Below are 21,687 nucleotides of genomic sequence, written 5' to 3'. Positions count from 1 at the left end.
TGAATATGCCTTTACAGAATGCAACTCTTGGCATATGTGGGACACAAGAGTGTGCCACACACTCTGAAAGCATGCAGGGTGGGCATTGACCGGACACACACTTCTGCTGGACATCGATGTTTTTCACTCTGCACCTCGGCTGCCTTCTTACGCAGCTGGGATCTTGAGCCAGTGGCGAGCACGACTCCTTTTGCAAGCCCTGTGTTTTCTAGTTTCTAGTTTTGTAGTTTAATTTAAATGCCCTGAAGCATCTGACTATTTACAGTCGCATGCTTCTAGAACAACAGTGCTTCTAGTACTATGGGCATGACAATGAAAAGACACCCCTCTGCCCTTTCCTCCCTCTCCCAGCACACCAGCGTGGTTTATTACAGGATTTATTAATAATATGAGGTCACGTCCTTAGTTAAGTGCCAGGTTCAGCTCTTTTGACTGATGGCCTTTGGATGTGGATGGCTTTCTGAGCGGGACTGGGCGGAAGCAATCAGAATCAATACTAATTTAAGATCTGAACCAGCATCGGGAGGAGTGCAGGGCCCTCATGCTGGCGTTGCTGCTGACGGCCTCCTCTGATCTGCTGCGATCGCATCTCGTTTTCTGCTGGACGACTTAATCAACCCAGACAGGGCCGTGTGTCTTTTTTTTAATTTTAATTTTGCTGAAATTAAATTAAGACCTGTCGGCCAGTTGATGAGCAAAAAAAAATTAAAATGAAAATAATAACGTAAGGGTTGGCAGGTCACTTATGTGATATCTGCCTGATACCCTGGGGCTTCTTTGAGGTAATGGAAAGAGCGCTGGATCTGAAGTTTTCAGAAGTTAATTAATGCAGTGTTTGTAACGGCACTGACATCCACTGATCTGTAATAAACAGGCCTAGCTGTGTGTGTTAACACTTACTTGATTGGGGACAGGCTGACAATTGTATATTAATTTGAGGAAGACGCAAGACTGCATACGCTGATCTATACAGTAGAATAGGATCTCAAACCTTTAGAAAAGAATCATAATTGGCTATAAATCTGCAAAATAATTTAGGGATTTAATTCTTGTGCGTCTATACATGTATATACTGTATATCAGTTTGAGTGTTGTGAAAATGCATACCAATGTAAAATGCTGTAAATCCAGTCCTTTATAAATGGGTTTTACATCATTATAACCCTATTTCTTATATCACTTGGTGATTCTTTGTCTGTCTTTGTCTATTTTATATTTCTCTGTGTTTAAAGGGCTTTGTGATGGTGATCATTATAAAAAGACTTTGGTAAAAAATGGAAGCTGATCTAAAGTAGAAGATATTTTTGTACTCCGTAATGACCTATAAATTCTCATATCCGAAGATAAAGCCTCAGAAATTCAGACAGCCCAGCTTGTCAGGATTTTAAGTTCAAAACCTCAAGATGTCAGACTTCTCCAATAAAACCGAGCCGGAGAATAATTAAACAATCAACGTCAACCTCAGGCTTTTGCGATTTTATGATGTTATCAATTTTTTTGTTCGTAGTTAAGCTTCACTTTGAAACACATCAACTTCAGAAGAGCCATAAAGATCTTTACGAGGGAAAAGCTGACGATTTACTAGGACCTGAGGGAAGATTTACTAGGAGGCTAAAAGCCAGGGTAGCAAGTGTGTTTGGATACAACCATAATTTTCAAGGGCCTTAGACATGAGAGATGGGCTCTTCTTACTGTATCGCCGTTCCTAACAGGCTGTATCATAAAACCTTTCTGAACCAATTGATTTAAATTTAATAAAACACAAATATTCTAAGTCTATAATTTGATGCTTTAAGGGCAGTTTTTTCAGTGCTGTTGGGTTTTTTACTGTGTCTCAGGACATATTCAGAGTGAAGCTTGTTTGCAGGTGTTTAAGTTCCATGCACGATCTAAGAATAAATGCATTTGCCAAAACTGCAATTTGATGTCCTCACTCTAGACTTTGGGCAACTTTATATGTCTTAATAATAAAAATCGAGCTTTGGGAAGTGATAAAGCAAAAAAGTTAGGAAATTGAATACTAATGAAACAAAAAGCTTGCACTGCATTGCACAGTGTCGTGGTTGGCTCTTGAGTCAGTGGGGAGAATAGGGTGAACTGCAGCCCACCAGCTGCTCAAATTAACTGCCCTTCCTGTCTTTTTTCTCCCCATATCTGTATTTTAATAGTTGGAAATCTGACTGCTAAACAAATTGGAAATTGTTTAAGTATCACGCCAGAAACCCACGGGTTTGGGTTAGTTTCTTGCCAGCCTCATTGTGCCAGACTGTCTGGCCAATTCCTTCATTGTACAGGGGGGCAAGCGAAGGTTATTTACATCACCTTCAATAACCACTTTATCCACGGAGCCTATCCCTGCAAGTATTGGGCACAAGGCAGGATACGCACTGGACAGGATGCCAGTCCAATGCAGAGCACACTCAAACCAGGGCCAATTTCACAGAAGCCAAATAACCTACCAGCATGTCTTTGGGCTGTGGGAGGAGAACTGCACGAACATGGGTGGAACAAATGAACTCCATACAGACAGCACCTCAGGAACTGAACCTGGAGACCCAGTGCTGTGAGGCAGCAATGCTAACCACTGCGATACCATGTCGCCCATGAAGGTTATTTATTTATTTATATTTGCACAGAGTATACTTCTGAGTGGTGGGAATCATTTCCAAACCTATAGGACAGAGCAATGGAACTGATAAACCCAGTGCAGAACAAGAGTGCGACAGTGGAGGAGAGAAGAGGAGTTAATGACCACCAGATCCAGGGCTAGACTGGCAAGCTGGAGAAGCACAGCTGCATCACTGCGTGAGTGGGGCAGTGTGATCTGTACTACAGCTCCACGTCTCCCATGTCCTCTGCCTCTCTCTCTTGATTGTTAAGCCCCTTAATTATCTAAGTTGAAAAGTCTGTTTTTTTGTTCTCAATCAGTTGCTAAATAAAATGTACTGTACCTGTGAAATCCTCAGGACTCTTGTCCTTGAGGACCAGAGAAAGAGTCTTAGCAAGGACTGGAGAAAAAGTCCTAATGGAATAAAAATAATATGAGCTGGCTGAGGCCTTTGACCTTGTAGTCTTGTGGCTGAATCTGAAGCTGATGCCGACTCCAACTCCCCGTTTTACTCATTCTGTCACTGCCCAAATGGCTGGGCCTTGGTCCAGGTGTGTGATTCCTGCTAAGGACACCTCATAGGCTCTAGCCTTATGGGTCATCCTAAGTCACATAATTCTATTGAATGGCAACACTTGTAAATTATTGATCGATTAGGCAAGCACTTTGCTTAATTAAGGCAACTTTGGTTCCTGACAGATGCAATTTGCTTAGCCATGTATGCCAGGCGTCCTCTTGGAGTGCGACATCTGTGTTGTGCAGTATGAACATCGGCTTGCAAGTTTAAAGACTGAAGTAAAGAAAGAACACTTGTTGAATGGAGGCACATATGGGAGGGGGGGTTATCTTGTTTATAATTTCGCTGTCCCAGCATGATGACAGCATAGGTAATTAGAGTGATGATTGGTGCAGGCATTGTGAAAACAACTCGTTAATCCTAGGTTTGTTGATGGGTCCATTAATCACCCTGGGAGGCTTATCAGGGCCCACCGCACCTTAATGAGATGAGTTATTAGAGACGTCTGTCCTCAGCAGAGGGGCAGGGAGAGCCAAAGGGCACTCAAGCCAGAGCCTGCATGTGATACAGAAACCCTCAGCTTTGTTCCGAAAATGTGCATTAAGAAATGGTTCAAGCAGACCTTCGAAATGTCAGACACATAAATCTCTCATTTTTGTCACCCCCATTGGTAGTTAATGTGTCGGAGAGGTTCTTTTCCATTTTTCAGCTTCAAGACTGTGGTATTTTTTCATTTTCAACCAAGGATGGCTGATCAGCTTGTCTTTATTAAGCTGACCTTCATGCTGAGAGAGAGGAGCCACACTGTGCTGGGCAGGATGCCTGTGAAGTCCAGGTGCTGGAGACACCAGACAGATATTGTGTTGAAAGGAAATAGTGTTTTTAACAGAGACTACTTTCAGATAAATATAAAGAAAAACACTGAAAATGTATTGTGTAATTGACTGGATATCTTGTTTTTGTTATTGCCTCTGATTGATCTGTAAATGTCCCTAAATTTCCTTGCTGCACTGACAGTAGTGCTGGTTCTCTCTCTTTCTGTAAGATGTGGTTCTGAGTGCTGAGTGGTTTTAAAGCCCAAATGGATAATCCTGGCACTCGTTATGAAAGTTATGAAGTGTTATACTTTCAGAAAAAACTAAACCCTTTATCAAGTCACTTTTTTCTCTTAAATTATCATCCCTTCCCCTCCCAGCTGTCCTATTTTTCCTAGTGTATTTGCAGCCTCATTTGAATCATAAATTGATTTTAAATATGTTGTTTGCAATTGTGAGGCTTTTGTAGATTTTTCCAAAACATTAGTTTTGCTAATGATTTCAGGCGCAGTTTGTGGGTTTTTTTCACCCCATTTGAAGGGGTTTCACATTTTTACACGTAATAAAGAAAGCATTTTCGAAACAGTTCATTAAGCCTGTTTTTACTTACTACACTCAATACAAAGATATAAATCGGTTAGAAACTCATGATTGTGATACACCCTGGAGGTGCTGATGACGACTTGCAAATCAAAAGAACCAGTGCGTTATCCTCCCTCATTAAAGCTGTTCTTGTAACTTCAGGAATAGGCAGAGCAGCTGTCTATGAAACAGACAGGTTTGTTACATCATGGGCAATTCTTGAACAGATTGCACGGCCATTTATGGGGAAGCCAAGCTTTTAAGGACCCCCAGCTTAAATTTTCAGTAAGAGAGACAGTGCTGATGTGCAAGGTACAGTAGATGTCTTGGGATATCTGTAGATGGCTAATTGCCCACGCTGTGTATATTCAATAAATGCAAAGGACAGGGAAGAAGGGAACAGCCACAAGGTGAAAGCTAACAGTGCACTTCAAAGACAAGTGAAAGTTTACAGATCGTAAGGCAGAAGTAAGACAAAGAGTAGATGACTTCCCTCTTGTGAGTATTCACTTCCCCTGTGTCATCAGAAGTGAAGAAGGAAACAAAACTGGCTTAGAATAGCCCATCTGACCCATTTGGTAGTTAGAAGATTATTGATCCAAGGATCTGGTCCAGCTGTTTCTTGGAACGAAACCAGGATTAGAGCTTCAACACCATGGCTATGTAGTTGGTTCTATACTCCCATAACCTAATACTGAACAGCCAACACATTATGACCTCCCCTGGTCAATATATTGGGCATCTTGTATATTTTAAGGAACAAATACACTTTGTTTAGAGCATTCTCCAAGTGCCAGCATCTGGAATCTGTCTTTACTGTGTGACTGCCATGTGTAATTTCAGTTTAGTGACGACATGTGGATTGTTGGGAAAGACTGTTATGGGCAGCAGAGAATAGTTGGAACCTTAAACGACACATTAACAGATAATTTGAGATCCAGATGTAGGTCAGTTTGAGAATCCAGCACCGGGTGTTGACTTTCTGTAACTACATACTGTATGTCCCTTTACCTGTCCTGTGACTGTTATCTAAAGAAGAAACCCCAGCTCCCTTACCCGATTGTCCGAACTGGGGATCATGGTGTCCGTCATCCATGAGCCGAACCTCGACCCCGAGGCCCGGATTGTGATCGGATTGCTTACTCCCGTCAGCTTCCCGCAGCCTGTGAAGAAGTAGGCATAGGAGGGTGGAAGGGTTAAAGGGTCACTGAAAAGAATATGATAAAACTTTCAATGTCAATACTAACCCCTTATTAGAACCAGTGTGCTGTGCGATTTTGTTTCCTTTATACAAGACATTTAAGTCTTGTTTAAAAATATTCACCTGAAAAAAATGTGTAAACATAATTTGTAAATCAACAAAATGGGACATCATTGGAAGAGGGTTGTTGTATTGCACTGTATATGTATAGTATGGATTTCTTTATTGATGATTTGTGACTCTTCATACTTAAACAGATTCTTATAGTGGTCAAAACCCTACAATCCCCCCCCTCCGAGTATTGTGATTCAACAGAATTAGTGTCTTTTCTTTGAAAGAACCGTACTATTAAGTGTCCATTTCTGTTTCATCAGGTTAGGTTGGCAGCTGTATCTGGTTGGAGTTGATTGGCTGTATCTTGCCTAGCATACGGTAGCTGTTCAGATGAAGATAATAGAAGCCCCCAGCTGTGTCTTACTCTGAGACCTTTCCTTTTTTGCTTTCAAGTCGAGGATGTTTTGAGGCTGGGGGGAGAGTATTGGTAAGGAGCCCAGGGGGAGGCGTGTCGGAGATAGTATAAGGACATATTGTAGCAATCACAGTGCATTAGCGTGATGATGTCACCCATTCCAGATATCGGGATGGAAGTGACTTTCCAGTAACCCCATGGCAGGGGACTGGAAGTCGATCGTGACTAACATCAGCTGACATGTTGGGCAGCCTGGCTCCTACTGAACTGGGTGAGGAGCTCTCTCCCAATTTCATCATCATTCCTCCTCAGCTGTAAAACACTGGGCTCTTAAGAAAAATAAAGAAATTCTGAAATGAGCATCTTAGGTTCTGATTTGCAGAAAAGAAATTGAACCCCATGTGCGGATTATGCATTCTGTCCGCTGTGGCACAGATGTGCAGTGATTAGCATTGATGCCTCACATCGCTGGGGCCCTGGGTTCAATTTGGGGTGCTGTCTCCGTGGAGTGTTTATATTCTAACCACGTTTCCTCCAGGTGCTCTGGTTTTCTCCCATAGCTCAAAGAGATACTGGTGTGTTAATTGGCTTCTGGTAAAATTGGCTCTGGTGTGAGTGTGTCTGTGTTTGTCCTGTGATGGACTGACGTTCAGAGTGTACCCTGCCTTGTGCCTATGGCTTGCTGGGATAGGCTCTGGCTCCCCCTGCTATCCTGTACTGGGTAAAGCAGTTAGAAATGGGTGGATGGATAGATGTTGGATCTTCACATAACTCCACATAGGTCCCTAAAAGAGTGACCAGCCACCATCCAGCAGTTGCACTCCCCTTTCACCCAGACTCACCCAGCTTCTGCATGCAGGCATGTAGTCTGGCCTCCAGCAGCAGCACTCTCTGTTGAAGCTCCTCGTAGTCGTAGGCACCCATTTCCTCTTGAATGGCCAGCAGCACCAAGGAGAGGTTGCGTACTTCCTCCTTTAACTTCACCACCATGCGCGCATCAGTCTTGTACTGCTCCAGGACGGGCAGCAGGGGAAGCAGCTGATTCACCTTGTCCTTCAGCTCCTGGAAGACATGGAGCAGTATTTGACTAAAAGGAACTGTGACTGACTGGTTAAAGGACACTCTAACACTGCCAGACCCAGCTTTTCTGAGAGAGCATTTCAGATCCTGTACCTCCAACAGCAAAAGTTCATCATTATATTGCCAGCAGCCATATCACCCAGCAACTCCCAACTGGCAGCCCACTGAAGCTAATCAGGTGTGAGCCTGGTCAGTACCTGGATGAGAGACCTCCTGGGAAAAACTGAGGCTGCTGCTGGAAGAGGTGTTAGTGGGGTCAGCGGGGGGCGCTCACCGCTCACCCTGTGGTCTATGTGGATCCTAATGCCCCAGTATAGCGATGGGGACAGTTTACTGTAAAAAAGGCGCAATCCTTCGGATGAGACGTAAAACTGAGTCCTGACTCTCTGTGGTCATTAAAAATCCCAGGGTGTTTCTTAAAAAGAGTAGGGGTGTAACCCCACCATCCCGGCCAAATTTCCCATCGGCCCTTATCAATCATGGCCTCCTAATAATCCCCTTCTATGAACTGAGTTAATCACTCCCCAGTTATACAGTAGCTGATGTGTGATGTGTGGCTGCTTTCGCATCATCCAGGTGGGGCTGCACATTGGTGGTGGAGTGGATCCCAGTTACCTGTAAAACACTTTGAGTTGAGTGTCCAGAAAAGTGCTATATAAGTGTAAGCAATTTTTATTATTATTATTATTATTATTATTATTATTATTAGGTTATTAAACAAAAAAGTGTATTTACAGTACATCAAATTGAGTTGTAAAGCAAACTGCAAACAACAATCATAATTTGCACTTTCAGCTGCTCAAAACTTAATTCCATAATGCTGCATGTACTGTACTGTATCTGCAGCACACCAAAATATTCCAATCACAGGGGCAAAAATCCTTCCCACTTCTCCATGAAGCTCGGGAACATCAAAATTTCATGCAATAGGAGCCATTCTTTTTTTTCTCATTTGTCTCTCTGATACAGTTATTGATTGTGATCATTTTGCAAGCTTTAAATATTAATTACAGTTAATAAGCATATCTTGTCTTCACTGGGAGGGAAGTCTCTGTAATGATGGAGAGTGGAGATTTATTACCTTCAAAAAATCTATAGAAAAGAAAGACCATAGAAAACAAGAAAAAATCCATGCCAGGAAAATGAGAAAACATATTCAGCCCATCCACATTTATTCACAAGAACCAGTTTCTAGGATACATGATACAAGTTTCTTTTTAAGTAGCTCTTATAATTCTCCTGATGTTAAGTGACCCAGCTCCACTCTATGAAAGTTCATATTCTAACACTTTTCCTTGTTATAAATTAGGGTTTAGTGTGTATTTAAGTAGTTGTTGCCATAACGTAAATCAAAGACAGTAAATATGCAGTACTGTATATCCTGTCTTATAACCACTGGCTGCAAGGTCCTGTTAGGAAAACTGTAATGTTAAATGATTTATTAATGCAGTTTTTGGGGCATAAAGGATTTCTTTCAGTTTGCAAGTTTATATGGAGAATCTACAGAATCCTTATTTAGAATCACTTTATTTTAAACTTCAGACATAGCATTAAGGTTTATCAGTAACCAAACATGTAAATCTTTTCATGACCTTTGATGAGCTTTTTTCATATTTGACCCACTTGGAAGATGAGTATTTACAGTAGTGCCTGAAAGATGTTCAGGTTAGTTTTTCGTTGCCTGAGAAATTTTCTTGTTGAAGCATTGCTGTCATGTGCAGCAGGTTCTGAAATCTAGTTCTGTGTTACTGACAGGTGTTACAGAACTATGATCCCAGGAAAGACATGGGCATTTCAAAAAGTAGCAGTGTGCAGTTTGTCTGAGGTCTAATGTCCTCTTGTACTGCATTCTCCAGGTCTCTTTGCTCTTCCAGTTTTTGATTGTGTTGGTTACAGCTAACAGGTGCCACTTTTGCCCCTCCCAGTCTCTGTGCTCTCCTGCAATAGCATGATAGTTGAGCTTGTTATTAGCAATGTAGTTGAGCTTGTACCAGGGTAGGACTCTGCACTTCTCTGTAGTGGGCTAACCAGTGTGAAAAGCTTTGTGCCAGGTGCTTTATTTCAAGTTCCAAAGCCCGCAGGTGTTAAATGCATTAAGATAAACAAGACGAAGCCTTCTGTTGGTTTAACCTAATCCTGGGACCTGCTGAGATGAAGGGACATGTAGCAAGGTTACACGGCCTGAGTGAGGAACTTAATGAAACACAGGAGATCTTTCGGCCTCCCGGTGTGCAGCAGTACCTCGAGGGCCTACAGTATTCAATATTCTATTAAGCTGCAAGATGATAAAAGTGTTTCACTCCCAGCGGCCTACTGAATTTGCAGCCCTCCAGTGTTTCTGTAATTGCATATGCCTTTCACGTTTTGCTCTGTCGGTTTTTCCGGCTGCATAAGCTCTTCAGGAGCAGATGCACTGAAACAGGGTGGACTTAATACTGTTACCATATTATCTTTGTCTTCTTCTGCAGAAATTGCAATTAAGTATTTGCAAACAAAGACAAGTTAACAGTCTGACTACATCTGAGAATGTAGTCCTGATAGGCCAGTGGGCAATGTTGGTCTTCCTGGTACTCAGGGCCAGTCTTTATATGTTTGAGTGGATCATCACTGCCTCCACAAATATTCTTGGCCATAACCCGCTGTGCAGTTGCAACTTGTGCTCCTTCACCTTGTCTTTTTGGTATGTCTTTTGTGTTTTTTCTTGGCATCTTACAGCTGGCCCATGTCGCTTTTCATCTGTCTCCGAGAAGCAGGCAAGAACAGCAATTAAGTAAAATGAAGGTGATGTTTCTCGGCTTGGGAGACACAGCCTGCAGACCTGCAGGAGGACATGGCCTGTGAAAACTCCTACGCTGGAGTTCCAGTTGACAGGTTGCAGTCAGCTTAGTGTTGCTGGCTTTGCGGTGATCCTTCACAAGGGATACATTGCAATTGAAAAAACACAGCAACTTGCTTTATATAATGCAGCTGAAGGCCCGTGTATCCCTCTGTAACCTTGCACTGACGTTAGGTTTATTCATATTGCAGATTTAAATGATTTTTTCATGTTCAGGTTACTTTAGCAAATTAGCACTGAGATGGCTAATTAGATAACAGGGAGGGGGAGGGGGTTAATGGGAGCAACAAACAAAGGAGTGCACATTAGCCATGGTTAAAAGCATAGTTAGCATCTGTCTCTTTCTCTTCCTAAGCATCTGTGCAGCTCAAACCACAGTCATCCTCTCCTGTCCGCTGATATTCTTTTGGTTAAAACACTTCATAATAAGTCGGGACAAAAACACATCAATATGCAGTGCCGTACAGTACAAATGTTTCTGTTGTCCTCTATGGTTTTGTTTAATAACAAGGGGACACATCTTCTCAATGAAGGTAGGTTTCCTTTAGCATGGATAACATTATGATAAAATGAACGTGACTCATATTCTCTTCTGTACAGACTTCTTTCAAAAGGGACCTCCCCATCTTCTCGCTTTGTCAGGTACGCTGCCTACTAAATATCTGTGAAAAGGTCAGTCTTGCCCAGAGTACTGTACATCAGATCCCTGGTGATTTGGATACTTGGAAAATACAGAGCCTTCTTACTCACACAAAGAACTATATGTGACAGAGTTTAGCATCTGTAAATTCTAAATCTACTGCTTGCACCTTGTCCAAATTCGCCCCAACATGGCAGGGGTCCTGACTTTGCTTTCGGCAGCTGCCCCACTGCAGAGACGATGCAGCTGGAGATGATAATCATGACCAGGCTGTTCGTCTATGAAGGAGAAATGGGGACCTTGCTGACATTCTTCTGTCTCGGGTTTTGCAGTTTTTTCGGTCAATTTGTTTTGAAGCCAGATTTAATAACAACAACAAAATAACAAACAATATATGTATCCAGACACTACTGTACACGAGTGTGTGTTTGTTCAATAGTGGGGCCAATAGGATCCCAAGAAGCAATTGTGGATATGAGTGCCATGGCTAGCTCAATTGGTGTTGAAGATTTAAGAGAACATGCAGAAGCATATCATCTCAAATTACAGATACGGAGGTTTCTTTCCTAACCTCTAGGTAGGCACAGGTATTTAGATACAGTACATGCTTTCAGTTATGCTGCAGTGTTCTGGGTGAGATTTAGTTTGCTGGATGGTTTTCCATTCCCACCAGCCACCAACAGGAGCACTCTGATGGTCCCAGATGATATGGACCTTAATGCCCAAGGTCATATTAATGGAAATGAGGCATTGCTTTTTTTCCTGGATTCTGTTAAGCGCTTTGCTGTATTTTGTTTCCAATATGGCTTTTAAAAAGCATCCAATTTTCCTGCTCTTTTTGATGATATATTTAAGCATAGATTGACACTGCAGTCCCTAACTGTAGTGGATATGGAAAAAGATAAAACAGGAACGAACACGGACTGCAGTCTTCATTTAATACAGAGTGAATGCAAGCTGTCTGTTTTCCTGACAGCGTTAATTATGTTTCTGTAACGAATCCTCAGTGGGCAGCACACAAATCAGACACTGTAAAACATAACACAGAATGTAACCAGAGAGATCATTAAAATTTCTTTAGAATTCTGTAAAGCAGGAAGTAAAGATAAGGCCTGCTGAACTTCTCTTTGGCTGAGCTCCCAATACCCTGGAGGGTGATGGCTTCATCATACCCCTTAACTGGTGTGTATTTTTATAGCACATGGGCGAGGGACCAATGATAATTGGAAAATAACCTTCAAAACCTTCAAAAAGCCAAAAAAAACTTGCTAACATCTTGCGGTGTGCCATTTTATGTGTCCTTCCTAACCTGCCTACGCTTTAATGCCTGGAACTGTGTGACTCCAGATCTAAATGTGCGGTAGTATCAGTATCCTCTTTTTCTAAGCTAATAGGATTGAGAAGCAAGATAAACACGAGATAAAATAAATGGATTAGGAGAAAGTGTCAATGATCTGCAGCCCAGTTCCTGATTATATGCTCTTGGTTCTGCTGTAGTGGCCCCTGGATCTTGTCTACTGTGGTCCTCCGCTTGTGGGATCAGGTTAACTCGGGGAGCTGCTCCACTCTTAGTTGGCGAGCCCACAGCTGTCAGTGCTCAGGGGTACCCCTGCCTGAGGCGTTTACAGCAGGAATCCCCTTCGCCACAGTTTGACGAGCGCTTTGCTGTTAAACTGCTTTCCAATTTCAAGCGAAGCTGCCTGGATAGTTTTTAAAATATATGTAAACACTGCATTGCGGCACTGTCAGAGATAAAAATTGAAATCTTTACTCATTAGTCATGCTTATAAAAAAAACAAAACTAAGGTGCTTAGAATTATTAGTTTTTCTAAACATGCCAAACCCCTTTCATTGCAGGGTGGTAAAACATTAAAACATTTCCACATTCTTGTTTCATCCTTTATTTCAGCAAGTCATTATTGCAGAGCAAATTATCATTGACGATGGTGACTTGCCGTACATCCATTAAAGTTCCCTGGCAATTTACTGATACAGTCTGAGACCAGTACCTTGTTCAAAGGTGCAACAACAGACCCCACCCAGAATTCGAACCCACATCCTTCCAGTCTAGAGCCCTAACCAATGCTTACTTGTGCTATCATTCCCTCACAGGGTCGTGCCCGTGCTGTCAATTCACATGCTCCAGTTCTTCAAATTGTATGTCCTGTGCTGCATTTCAGACAATCACATAGTCTGGACTTAACAGAGTTCATGGTGATTGGACAGATCTGTGCTTTCCCAGACGCCTTCCTTAAAAGTAAGACCACGGCCTTTTTGTGGACTTTATACAGAACATTGAACTTGCAGTCAGGACTTGCTTCAAATTGCTGAGGATCAAAATGTGGTTGACCCTGCATCAATTTATACAAATAATAATGACTTATTAGTTGCAGTTATATAGCACTTTTTATTCCAATGATTCAAATGATCTTTATATCTTTAGTAACTGGGACTCCAGTTTAATATGTACAGTACTGTAGTCCGTAATACGTCTGAATATGGACTACACTATTCCAATTCAGTTTCACCTACTCGCTCAATTCCAACACATGGAACATTTTAACTTTCTTGGTCATGTTGCCTGAAACAGAGAAGACAGCTTAAACTAATACCTCTTCACCAAGGTTTCTTGCAAATCTTATGATTTAGCACTACTTGGATGAGTAGCAGGGAATCATAAATCTTATTTGCCGTTTCACAGCTGTGAAGTTAAGTCTCGTAAATCTTATTGCTTGACGTGTGTAGTGGGGAAGTCAAGATTCATAACTCATCTGTAAGACGGAGAGAAATGAAGCCCAGCTTTCTAACAAAAGGACTCTTCTGTATGTGAGCAAATGTACAGAACCGCTAAAGACATTCATTTTAATTGAAGGCAGTGGCTAAATAGAATGAAGAGATACTTAAAAATAAAAACCATGGTTCAAAAGGAAAGATTTAACTTTTTTTGGTCTGTTGTACTGGAGCATGGAAATGATTTTCTTAATGCTGTTCAAAAGGCAGGCATTTAAAACCTGCAGAAATGCCTTTTTTCAAAAACTAGCTTGCTATCAGATAAATTGGCATCTGAAACCAGTCCTCAGTGATCATACAAATGTGTGGATTTTCCTGATATGATTTTTGAATGTGTATGTGCTTTTATTTATTATACTGTATGTTGTTTTTTGTAATGGTGAAAAACACAGAGACATCAACTTACAAGGAGTGCTTTCAAGCAGTAGTCTTTCCAGGTACAACACGTGGCCTATTGATACAGCTAAGGGTGGACTATTGGAACGCACCACTGTTTCTGCTGCAGAGCTGAAGTCTGCCCCTTTTGCAGTGTAACAGTCTCATTTGGTCTCCACATGTGCTGGAAAAGACCCCTGAGAAAATGTCAGCAATTTTAGGTGGCTTATGATTTTTGTAATTGATAAGTAATGATATTGCCTACAGTATATATGTATTGTATACATATACAGTATACAGTATCACTTCTCATCCCAAAGAATTCCAAAGCATTTTACATGCATAGAAGAGGATCCAATTTATGCTGTGTAATGTGCACCACCCACCTACAGTAGGTGACACACAGTAGCAGCCATTTAGTTTCAGCAGCCTAGTACACAGACGATCAGGGGGTGAACTCAGAAAGTGAGGAGGAACTGCGGGAATGCAACATTGGATAAACCCAGAGTGGAATAAAGTGTTAACATCCCTTTAATTATCTTGGGTTTGTGTACAATGTTTTATTGTGTGTCCAGACAGTCCCGACTGGACAATGAATCAAGTTTAATCCTGCAGCTAGTTCCAGTTACACTGCAAGACTGTGTTTTTAAGCAGGCAGCCTCATTCTTTCCTTCCTTTGAACAACCATCAAAAACAGACATCCAAAAAGAATCGAGCAATCATTAAAGTTTTTTCAGGCTTTGTATGGGGAAATTGTGATAACAGATATTAATGTTCAGATGGCACAGTGGGGATTGCACAGCTCATTTAAGAATTGACTGCCCCTCTCACACACACCGCCGCAGTAAGTTAACAGTCTGCCTCCATGCAGTTGTCGTGCGATTTAAGCAAGATGTCTGATTCGGGGCATTGTGCCAGACTCACCTGGGCTCTGGCTGAAGGTTATTCGTACAGCCCAACAGAGCGCAGCCCTGTTGTTTTGAGGCTGCCTGCAGTGGGGCGCGGTTTCTCACGACCACCTGGCGGTCAGTAATTCAGATAAATGCCTGCAGGGCGCTGCGGAGCTCACAGATCTTTATCAGCACAGAAAAGGCATAGGGACTTTGGAGCTGTTTGAAAGAGGCCCCGAAACGTAGGACAAAATGCCAATGAAAGGTCAAATAAAGTACCACCAACGGGATCAGCTTCAACTATTGCATTACAGATACACGAGGGGGACGCAGTGTGAAATATTGCAACGAATTGATACCGTGCTGTACATAAAGAGAATAGCTCTGCTCAGAACAACAGAACTAGCAGGAGCTCTTCCAGGTGAGAAATAATTGGTAAAAACATAAATATTGCACTTTGCATCCCTCCTTTCATGGGGACAGGCTCCTGTCAACGTGTTCATTAAAAACACAAAGGCAGCGGTCGTCACCACGGCCATGACGGGCACGTTCTAATGAACTGCTCGCGTTCCCATTGAAGAGCTTGTTCACCCTGTCTGCAGCCGTCAGAAAGAGAGGCCGGGAGAGGGGAATGACCGATCAATGGCAGGATCGCTTGGCTCAGCCCGCCCTTGTCAGCACCGGCCCAGGCGGCGGCTGCTGGCGGGTGGGAGACGTCTCCAACATCCTGTGCCTCTCTGGACTTCGCCGGCCCGCGGGAGGCAGAGCCCCTGGCCTGCCTCACACTTTTTTTCCCCCATTTTTTTCCATTCCTGTAAGCAGCGCAATAGGGGAAGATAAATAATTGGTTTTGCTTTTATCTTCTGTCGGAAGCGCAGTGCTGCGCATAGTCAGCTATGAGTGCCAGATCGGGGGAAGGCTCAGCCAAGCCAGGAATTATTCCTATCAAGAGCCGTGTTATTTATAGGTCGGCACAAATGGCGGTGTGACAACAGAAACGCTGTTTAAATAAGACCTGCGAGCCGTATTTTGGGAAAATTCCTCTTTTTCACGTGCAGAGGTTTTTAAACTCAGACGTCTGAGTTAGGGTTTAGACTTGCAGTCAGGAGTGCAAGAAAAAGCTTGAAACAAAGCTGCTTCTAACAAATTGTGTTATTATTTAAAGCTTCATTGTACTGTAACTGTGTACAGAACACTAATATGTAACCAATAACAAAATATATTTTTTATTAAATAATATTAAACAGGTATTGACAGAACTCTCTGAAACGTACAAAAACAATATTTCATTTTGTAGAAAGCAAGCATTGATGTTTCGACTGCTAGGAGTTCTTCAAATAAAGTGGGCAAATTTACAGTGCTTATAGTGTTTAGCACGTGTTTCCCGAGTTGATTTGTATGACAGCTGGCAGGTATTACGCAGGTAATTTACGATTGTCTAGAAGGGATTATTGCAGATTTTTATTGCACAAAAGCAAGTCTGTTTTAATAATCGAAAGTGCTTTGAAGCCAGTGTAGTGTGTTTTAGTGAATACAACCACTTAAGGCTGCCAATTTACTATAAAGACTAAATGCCAGCTACCTGCTCTGTGTTCCAGGTTTGTGTGAGAGCTGTTCTGCCTTAACAGCTACTAATGCTACTGTGACCAGACGTGTTTTCAAGCATGTCTCCCTGTCAGCTTAATAGCATGTACTGTATTCAGATATGTCGTGTATGTTTCAGCTCAATTGGTTCCTCCCTTGAAGCAAAGCAAACATATTAGCCTGAGTTATTAAAAAGCAGAGCTTGATGGCAGACAGCTACTCCCAAAAGCCGAGAAGAGACTTTTCCGCAGTGTTTCCGTACAAAGGCGACTCAGGTTGGCAGGATGAGTACCGGGAGTCATCTGTTGTACTGTATGCTGGCAGTGCAGGGGACCCCTGTGCAGGGCAGGACAGCAGCACGAATGTGAACTTCAAGACTGCACCCAGCACCCAGTCTCGCATGTTGATCAGAAAAAAAAGCACCACACACACTATGTGAGCATCCAGGAGTGGTCGAAAAACCCTCCGTTTTCAAAAGCACTACTTATACACAGATATGGCTGGGCTGAAGCCAGTTCAGCCCCTGAGGTAAAGGGTTCTCTTGATTAAATGTATTGAGTTACTTCAGTGACGTGACAAAAGCAAAAACACCCTTTTGAGACAAATACGAGCTCCATACCAGCCTGGCAAGGCTGTCGCTTTTGTGAAATGGATTGAAACTTGGCGCGATCCAGCTTTCCAAAGGTTCAGAAAGCAATTCAGACAGCGAGAACTGCAGCTCCTTATAGCATCCTGAAACATACTGAAACTCTTGCGGAAAGTATTGTTGCAGAAACAGGCTTTCTTTTTGTCGCCGTTTTTAAACGTGAATACTGTAGGTGGCACTTTGGGAGCATCTGTTCCCAGTGGAAGTCAGTAAGCCATTCCTCTGAATGGAGCAGGACTATGCAGATATGTAGAAAAGGGTTCCCCATCTTGCTAACTCGGTTTCTAGGTCTGAGGATCACATTAATTCTTTTTCTAGAAAGGCCTAAAGGAATCAGCATCAACCACTACCCACTGTGTCACAAAGTGTTAACACATCTCTTAACATGTCAGTGTACTGTTGGACATATTATATAGACCAGAAACTCATTCAGTGATTTTTCCTTGATCTCTTTCCAGGACAGCAATGTCCTTTATATGATGTGTGACCAGAATATGTGCACAGCATTCTAGACAAGGTCTGATATATTTATTGAATAAATTAAACAATAACGTCCCTTGATTTAAATTCTGCGCTTACTTATAGTATTTACTGTTGTCCAGAAGAAGATAGTAATGAGTAAACACATTTTTCCTAAATCTATCACCTAGGGTGCTGCTTCAAGTCTCCCATCATCCATCTGGTATTTTTGTATGGGTTCACATCATCATAAACCAATGTATTCCTCTCAAGCAGGCCGGAAATGAATGTGCAGAAGCTGCTTGGTGAATGAAGCAAGGTATTTCATACTTAAAGTGGGTTGGGGGTTTTAAGGATTTGATTAGAAGGAAGAGGAGCTCTATTGTGTGTCTTTACTCATTTGGCACACTTCAAAGTGAGCATGGACAGTGTTAGACACGGAGGCAAAGAGCTACAGTAGAGATTATAAAAATTTACAAGAATGGTGAACTCAGTTTTTTTTTCTATTGTTTTCCTGCTTTCTAAATTGACCGATTACACAGGAACATGAGTGACTATGGTAAGCATTGATGATTCAATCTAAAGTCTGCTGTCGCCTGTCAACCGGTGATTAAGATTAATTTGCACTGCATGTCCTGTGAAAGACACTGGGCACATGTTAGATTGCTTTACTGAGCCGTGCAGTGTTCTATCATATATCAATATTGTATACCACTCACTATACTCTCCAGAAGTTTCATCAGAACCTCGGATGTGGGTCGAGATGCAGTGCTCAGCCAACGCTTGTGATGTTGACTAACGTAATCAATGGGGAAAGAATGGCAAAGTCAGGAAAAAACTCTGTTCTGCAGAGAGCACTATTAAAAACTGTCACTGAACAGATGAAAACCCATTACAAGGAACAACGATGCTGGATTGAATGAGAAAGAGACGCCATTCATTATTCCCCATCCAGCGTGTCAGGGGCTCTCATTAAGTTGATTTAAAGCTGGGCATTTTTTTATTTTTTGGTGGGGGGGGGGTGAAAGAAAAATGAAGATTCTTATGAATTTGAGTGCTTGAATTTTGGTACATGGTGAATAGGAATATCAAATGGAAAGAGGCTATTTTTGGTTTTCCCAAGCTGGCGGTCGGTGGGTCTCCATCTGAACACCATGCCCCCCAAAGCCTGGGTTTGGTTCCTGTGTTGAAATTGGGACTTTGGCTTTTCTTGCTACTGGCAGCGGCTCTTGTCTGACCAGCACTGGCCGCAATGCAGACAGCAGCAAGCTACTAGCAATGCAATGAGCATAACGGGAGGAATGGCCTCCACCCGTTTCTGACCTTATGACATTATGCTGTAACTCTATTAGCCCACTGAGGACTGCTGTCGAGAGGTCTACTGCACGCGCTCTTCCACAATCACAGGCACGTTCTTTCAGACCTCCGTGGACCGTTGATGTGTGACGGATGTCGCTGGGGCTCTTCGTCAGTGACAATTAATGGAAAATAACAGAAATAATATCCACAACAATCTTTTTGATCCCCCTATACAGCAGTTTAAAAAAAGATGAGGGAATACTTGATCGAACCTACACAAGAGCATCAGCCACCACAGTTTCTGATTGCCATGTTTCGTGATATCCCTCACCGCCCCACAAGGTGAATGGGAGAGTGGTGTTACCTGAAAGCTCTTGGGGTCCAAGGTCCTGGTGCTCTCCGAGGCCACTTTCAGCTTGCTGTTCACTTCGCTCACGAGGGACCCGGTCTTAGTGATGTACTGCAGGTCTCTCTCTGTCCGGAGATGCAGCACCTCCATGGACTGCGAGATGTTCTGTACCTGCAGAGGAGAGAGAGCGAGTTTATCAGAGGGGTGGGGAGGGTTCTGTTTCCTTATTTTTTTATTTTCTGGGTTGGGAGCGGTGGACAGGGCATATTATTCAGGTGTGACCCTAAGTGTAGCATGTTGTGTAGTTCACAGTAGGTGTCACGATTGTAGTCCCTCCTACTTAAGGGCGCTCCAGCTCTTTCACTTTGGATTTAATTCTGTGCACCTGACCCCTGTTCCCAGTCCACTTTAAAAGCCAGGCACTGACGTTCATCCGGGCTCTGCATCTCATTTCCATATCGTGCGAGTCAGGGACCTGGAAGCGCCTGGTCCTGTTAAGGTTTTAATCTCTGTTCCCGTTCCCTGTCTGCCGGTTCCGACCCGGTTCATGTTTTTAATTCCTTGTTGGATGGATCACCTGGCTATGGATTTATTCTTGTGTTCTTGGATTCCCTCTCTGGATTACTTTTGGATTGTTTGCCTCGGCCACACCTCCCCCGTGCACCAGCGCACTTTGGACACGCCCCCCTGTTTTTATCCCCGTATTCCTGGATGAACTTTTTCCTAGTGTTTCCTCACGATTTTGGATTGTGTCGTCCACATAGGGTCCGGAAAGAACTGTTCGTTACAGCAGGCTTGGAAATCATGTGATGAGGTGGACTCAGAGAACCAGGATTGCGTACCCTAGCCCTAGGCAACAGGCTTGCTCAGCGTGGGACAATCCTGTCTTTCAGCATAAGAACATGAGAGTCTAAAAACAAGGGGAGCACATTCAGTCCATTCAACACAGGGTAATAGCTTCTACAATACTCATGGGAACCCCATCACCCTTAAAAGGGCCTCTACTTCTCCACTTTCGGTGCATTCGTTTCTGCATGTGACCTCTGGTTTGTCTGGTTTGTGTTTCTTACTGTTGGCTTCTATAGAACTGACCTCTCTCCTGTCTGTCAGTGAAAAAGATGTGTTAATATATTAGTGACCACTATTCACATCTGCATCTTTGGAGGTGAACTCTGTCCAGTGTCCACCTCACTTCTGCAGGCTAATGTCTCTGCAGACTGAAAACCTGGTTTCTTCCTGTCTGAAACCTGATTCAGAGTTCACAGACTTTTTCTGCTGCTCGAGCTTTCAAGTCAAGCAGCAGAATGATTACATACTGTATACTGTAGTACGTAATGACTCAGATTGGCTCTGCACAGCTACACAGGGATAAATCCTTCAGTTTACTTGAGCTGTTTGCTCATGACTTTGAATTTAATCTGAAGCTGCTGCTGTTCAGTTTTGTTTAATTCAGGACTATCAATATCTGAGCAATTACCATACTTAATTCTGAGTGAGTGATACAGCTGGTACTCCCATCATTTTTTTTTTCTTGAAATTTGCTTAGTGATTTGTAGGTTTTGTTATTTTATGAGAGAGGCCTTCTGTCTTTCACAACATTGCTGTTTTTTTTTTGCCCTGCACTGTTTGCTAGGGCCTCATTTAGTTTGGACTTCACATTATTTTGTTGCTGTCTTCCTAGATTTTATCAGCTCCTCCCTGGGTGCACCCACTGTTTAGGAATATCTTGCAAACGCAAATTAAATGTCATTTAGGCGACAGAAACCTAATTCCGTAACAATCTCCTGAGCTTTCCACTGTCAACAGAGAAACTGTTCTCACTCCATGGAAACAATTCCAATTCCTCTGAGTGACAGTCCCAATAAAATTCAACTGCTGCTCCAGAAGACACAATTCCAGATGCATAGATGGTGTTTAGCTGAAGGTGTTTATTTTCCAAATCATGGGTTCTGGGTTCAAGCCCATGAGTTTTTCCAGGGTCCTCTGTGTCACGTGCTGTCCTGAAGGAGTTGCGGGGCTTCTTTGCTCATCATCGTTTGGGTAAGGCGTACTGCAACACCAGCTGATGATGCCCTAGTTCCCCACTAGACTTTGTTTAAGAGCGTCTACTATATGGCTGATTATCATTAAATACAGACAGGAAAAAGCGGAGAATAACCTGTCACATTGCAAGCTGGGCACAGTGTACAACAGTTGCTGTACTTCACTGTTCACAGTGGGGCCTTGACTGCTCTGTTAAAGACCTCAGCTTGTTTGCCTAAGCTTTCACCGCTCTGACTCACAGGCCAAAAGAAATGTCCTTTGCCAGCTGGAGTGTAGTTAGTAATACAAATAAGGAAAACCTTTCTTTATAGACACATCTCAGCAGTAAAACAGGACAAAGGCACAATGAAACAGACAGGTATGCACAAATTAATAAAGCCGATAATATGGCTCCATTTGAGTCAATAGCTGGACAAGAACCTTGTATCAGTTAGCTACTGAAAACCACATGAGCTGGATGTCTTTCTCTCACCTGTGACCTTTCTTACATTCTTATGTTCCTGA

At 42.7% G+C, this 21,687-nt stretch overlaps 1 protein-coding gene and 1 long non-coding RNA gene across 4 annotated transcripts in view; one reads left to right on the top strand and one right to left on the bottom strand.

The window, feature by feature from the left end:
- Positions 1-21,687, top strand: part of LOC138241837 (uncharacterized) — a 301,671-nt gene that overhangs the window by 111,163 nt on the left and 168,821 nt on the right. The window lies entirely within an intron of this gene.
- olfm2a (olfactomedin 2a) overlaps positions 1-21,687 on the bottom strand; it is a 115,853-nt gene that overhangs the window by 2,096 nt on the left and 92,070 nt on the right. For all 3 annotated transcript variants that reach the window (XM_015349048.2, XM_015349046.2, XM_006631577.3), the window contains exons 3-5: positions 19,156-19,311; positions 7,035-7,254; positions 5,579-5,685 (exon numbers count right to left, since the gene is read on the bottom strand). In XM_015349048.2, the coding sequence (XP_015204534.2) occupies positions 5,579-5,685; positions 7,035-7,254; positions 19,156-19,311 (483 nt within the window). The remainder of the gene's footprint in view (positions 1-5,578; positions 5,686-7,034; positions 7,255-19,155; positions 19,312-21,687) is intronic.

Source organism: Lepisosteus oculatus, chromosome 11 (genome assembly GCF_040954835.1).
Source record: "Lepisosteus oculatus isolate fLepOcu1 chromosome 11, fLepOcu1.hap2, whole genome shotgun sequence".
Lineage (NCBI taxonomy): Eukaryota > Metazoa > Chordata > Actinopteri > Semionotiformes > Lepisosteidae > Lepisosteus > Lepisosteus oculatus.
Note: the sequence above shows the minus strand (reverse complement) of the source record. Positions and strands in the feature narration are given on the sequence as shown.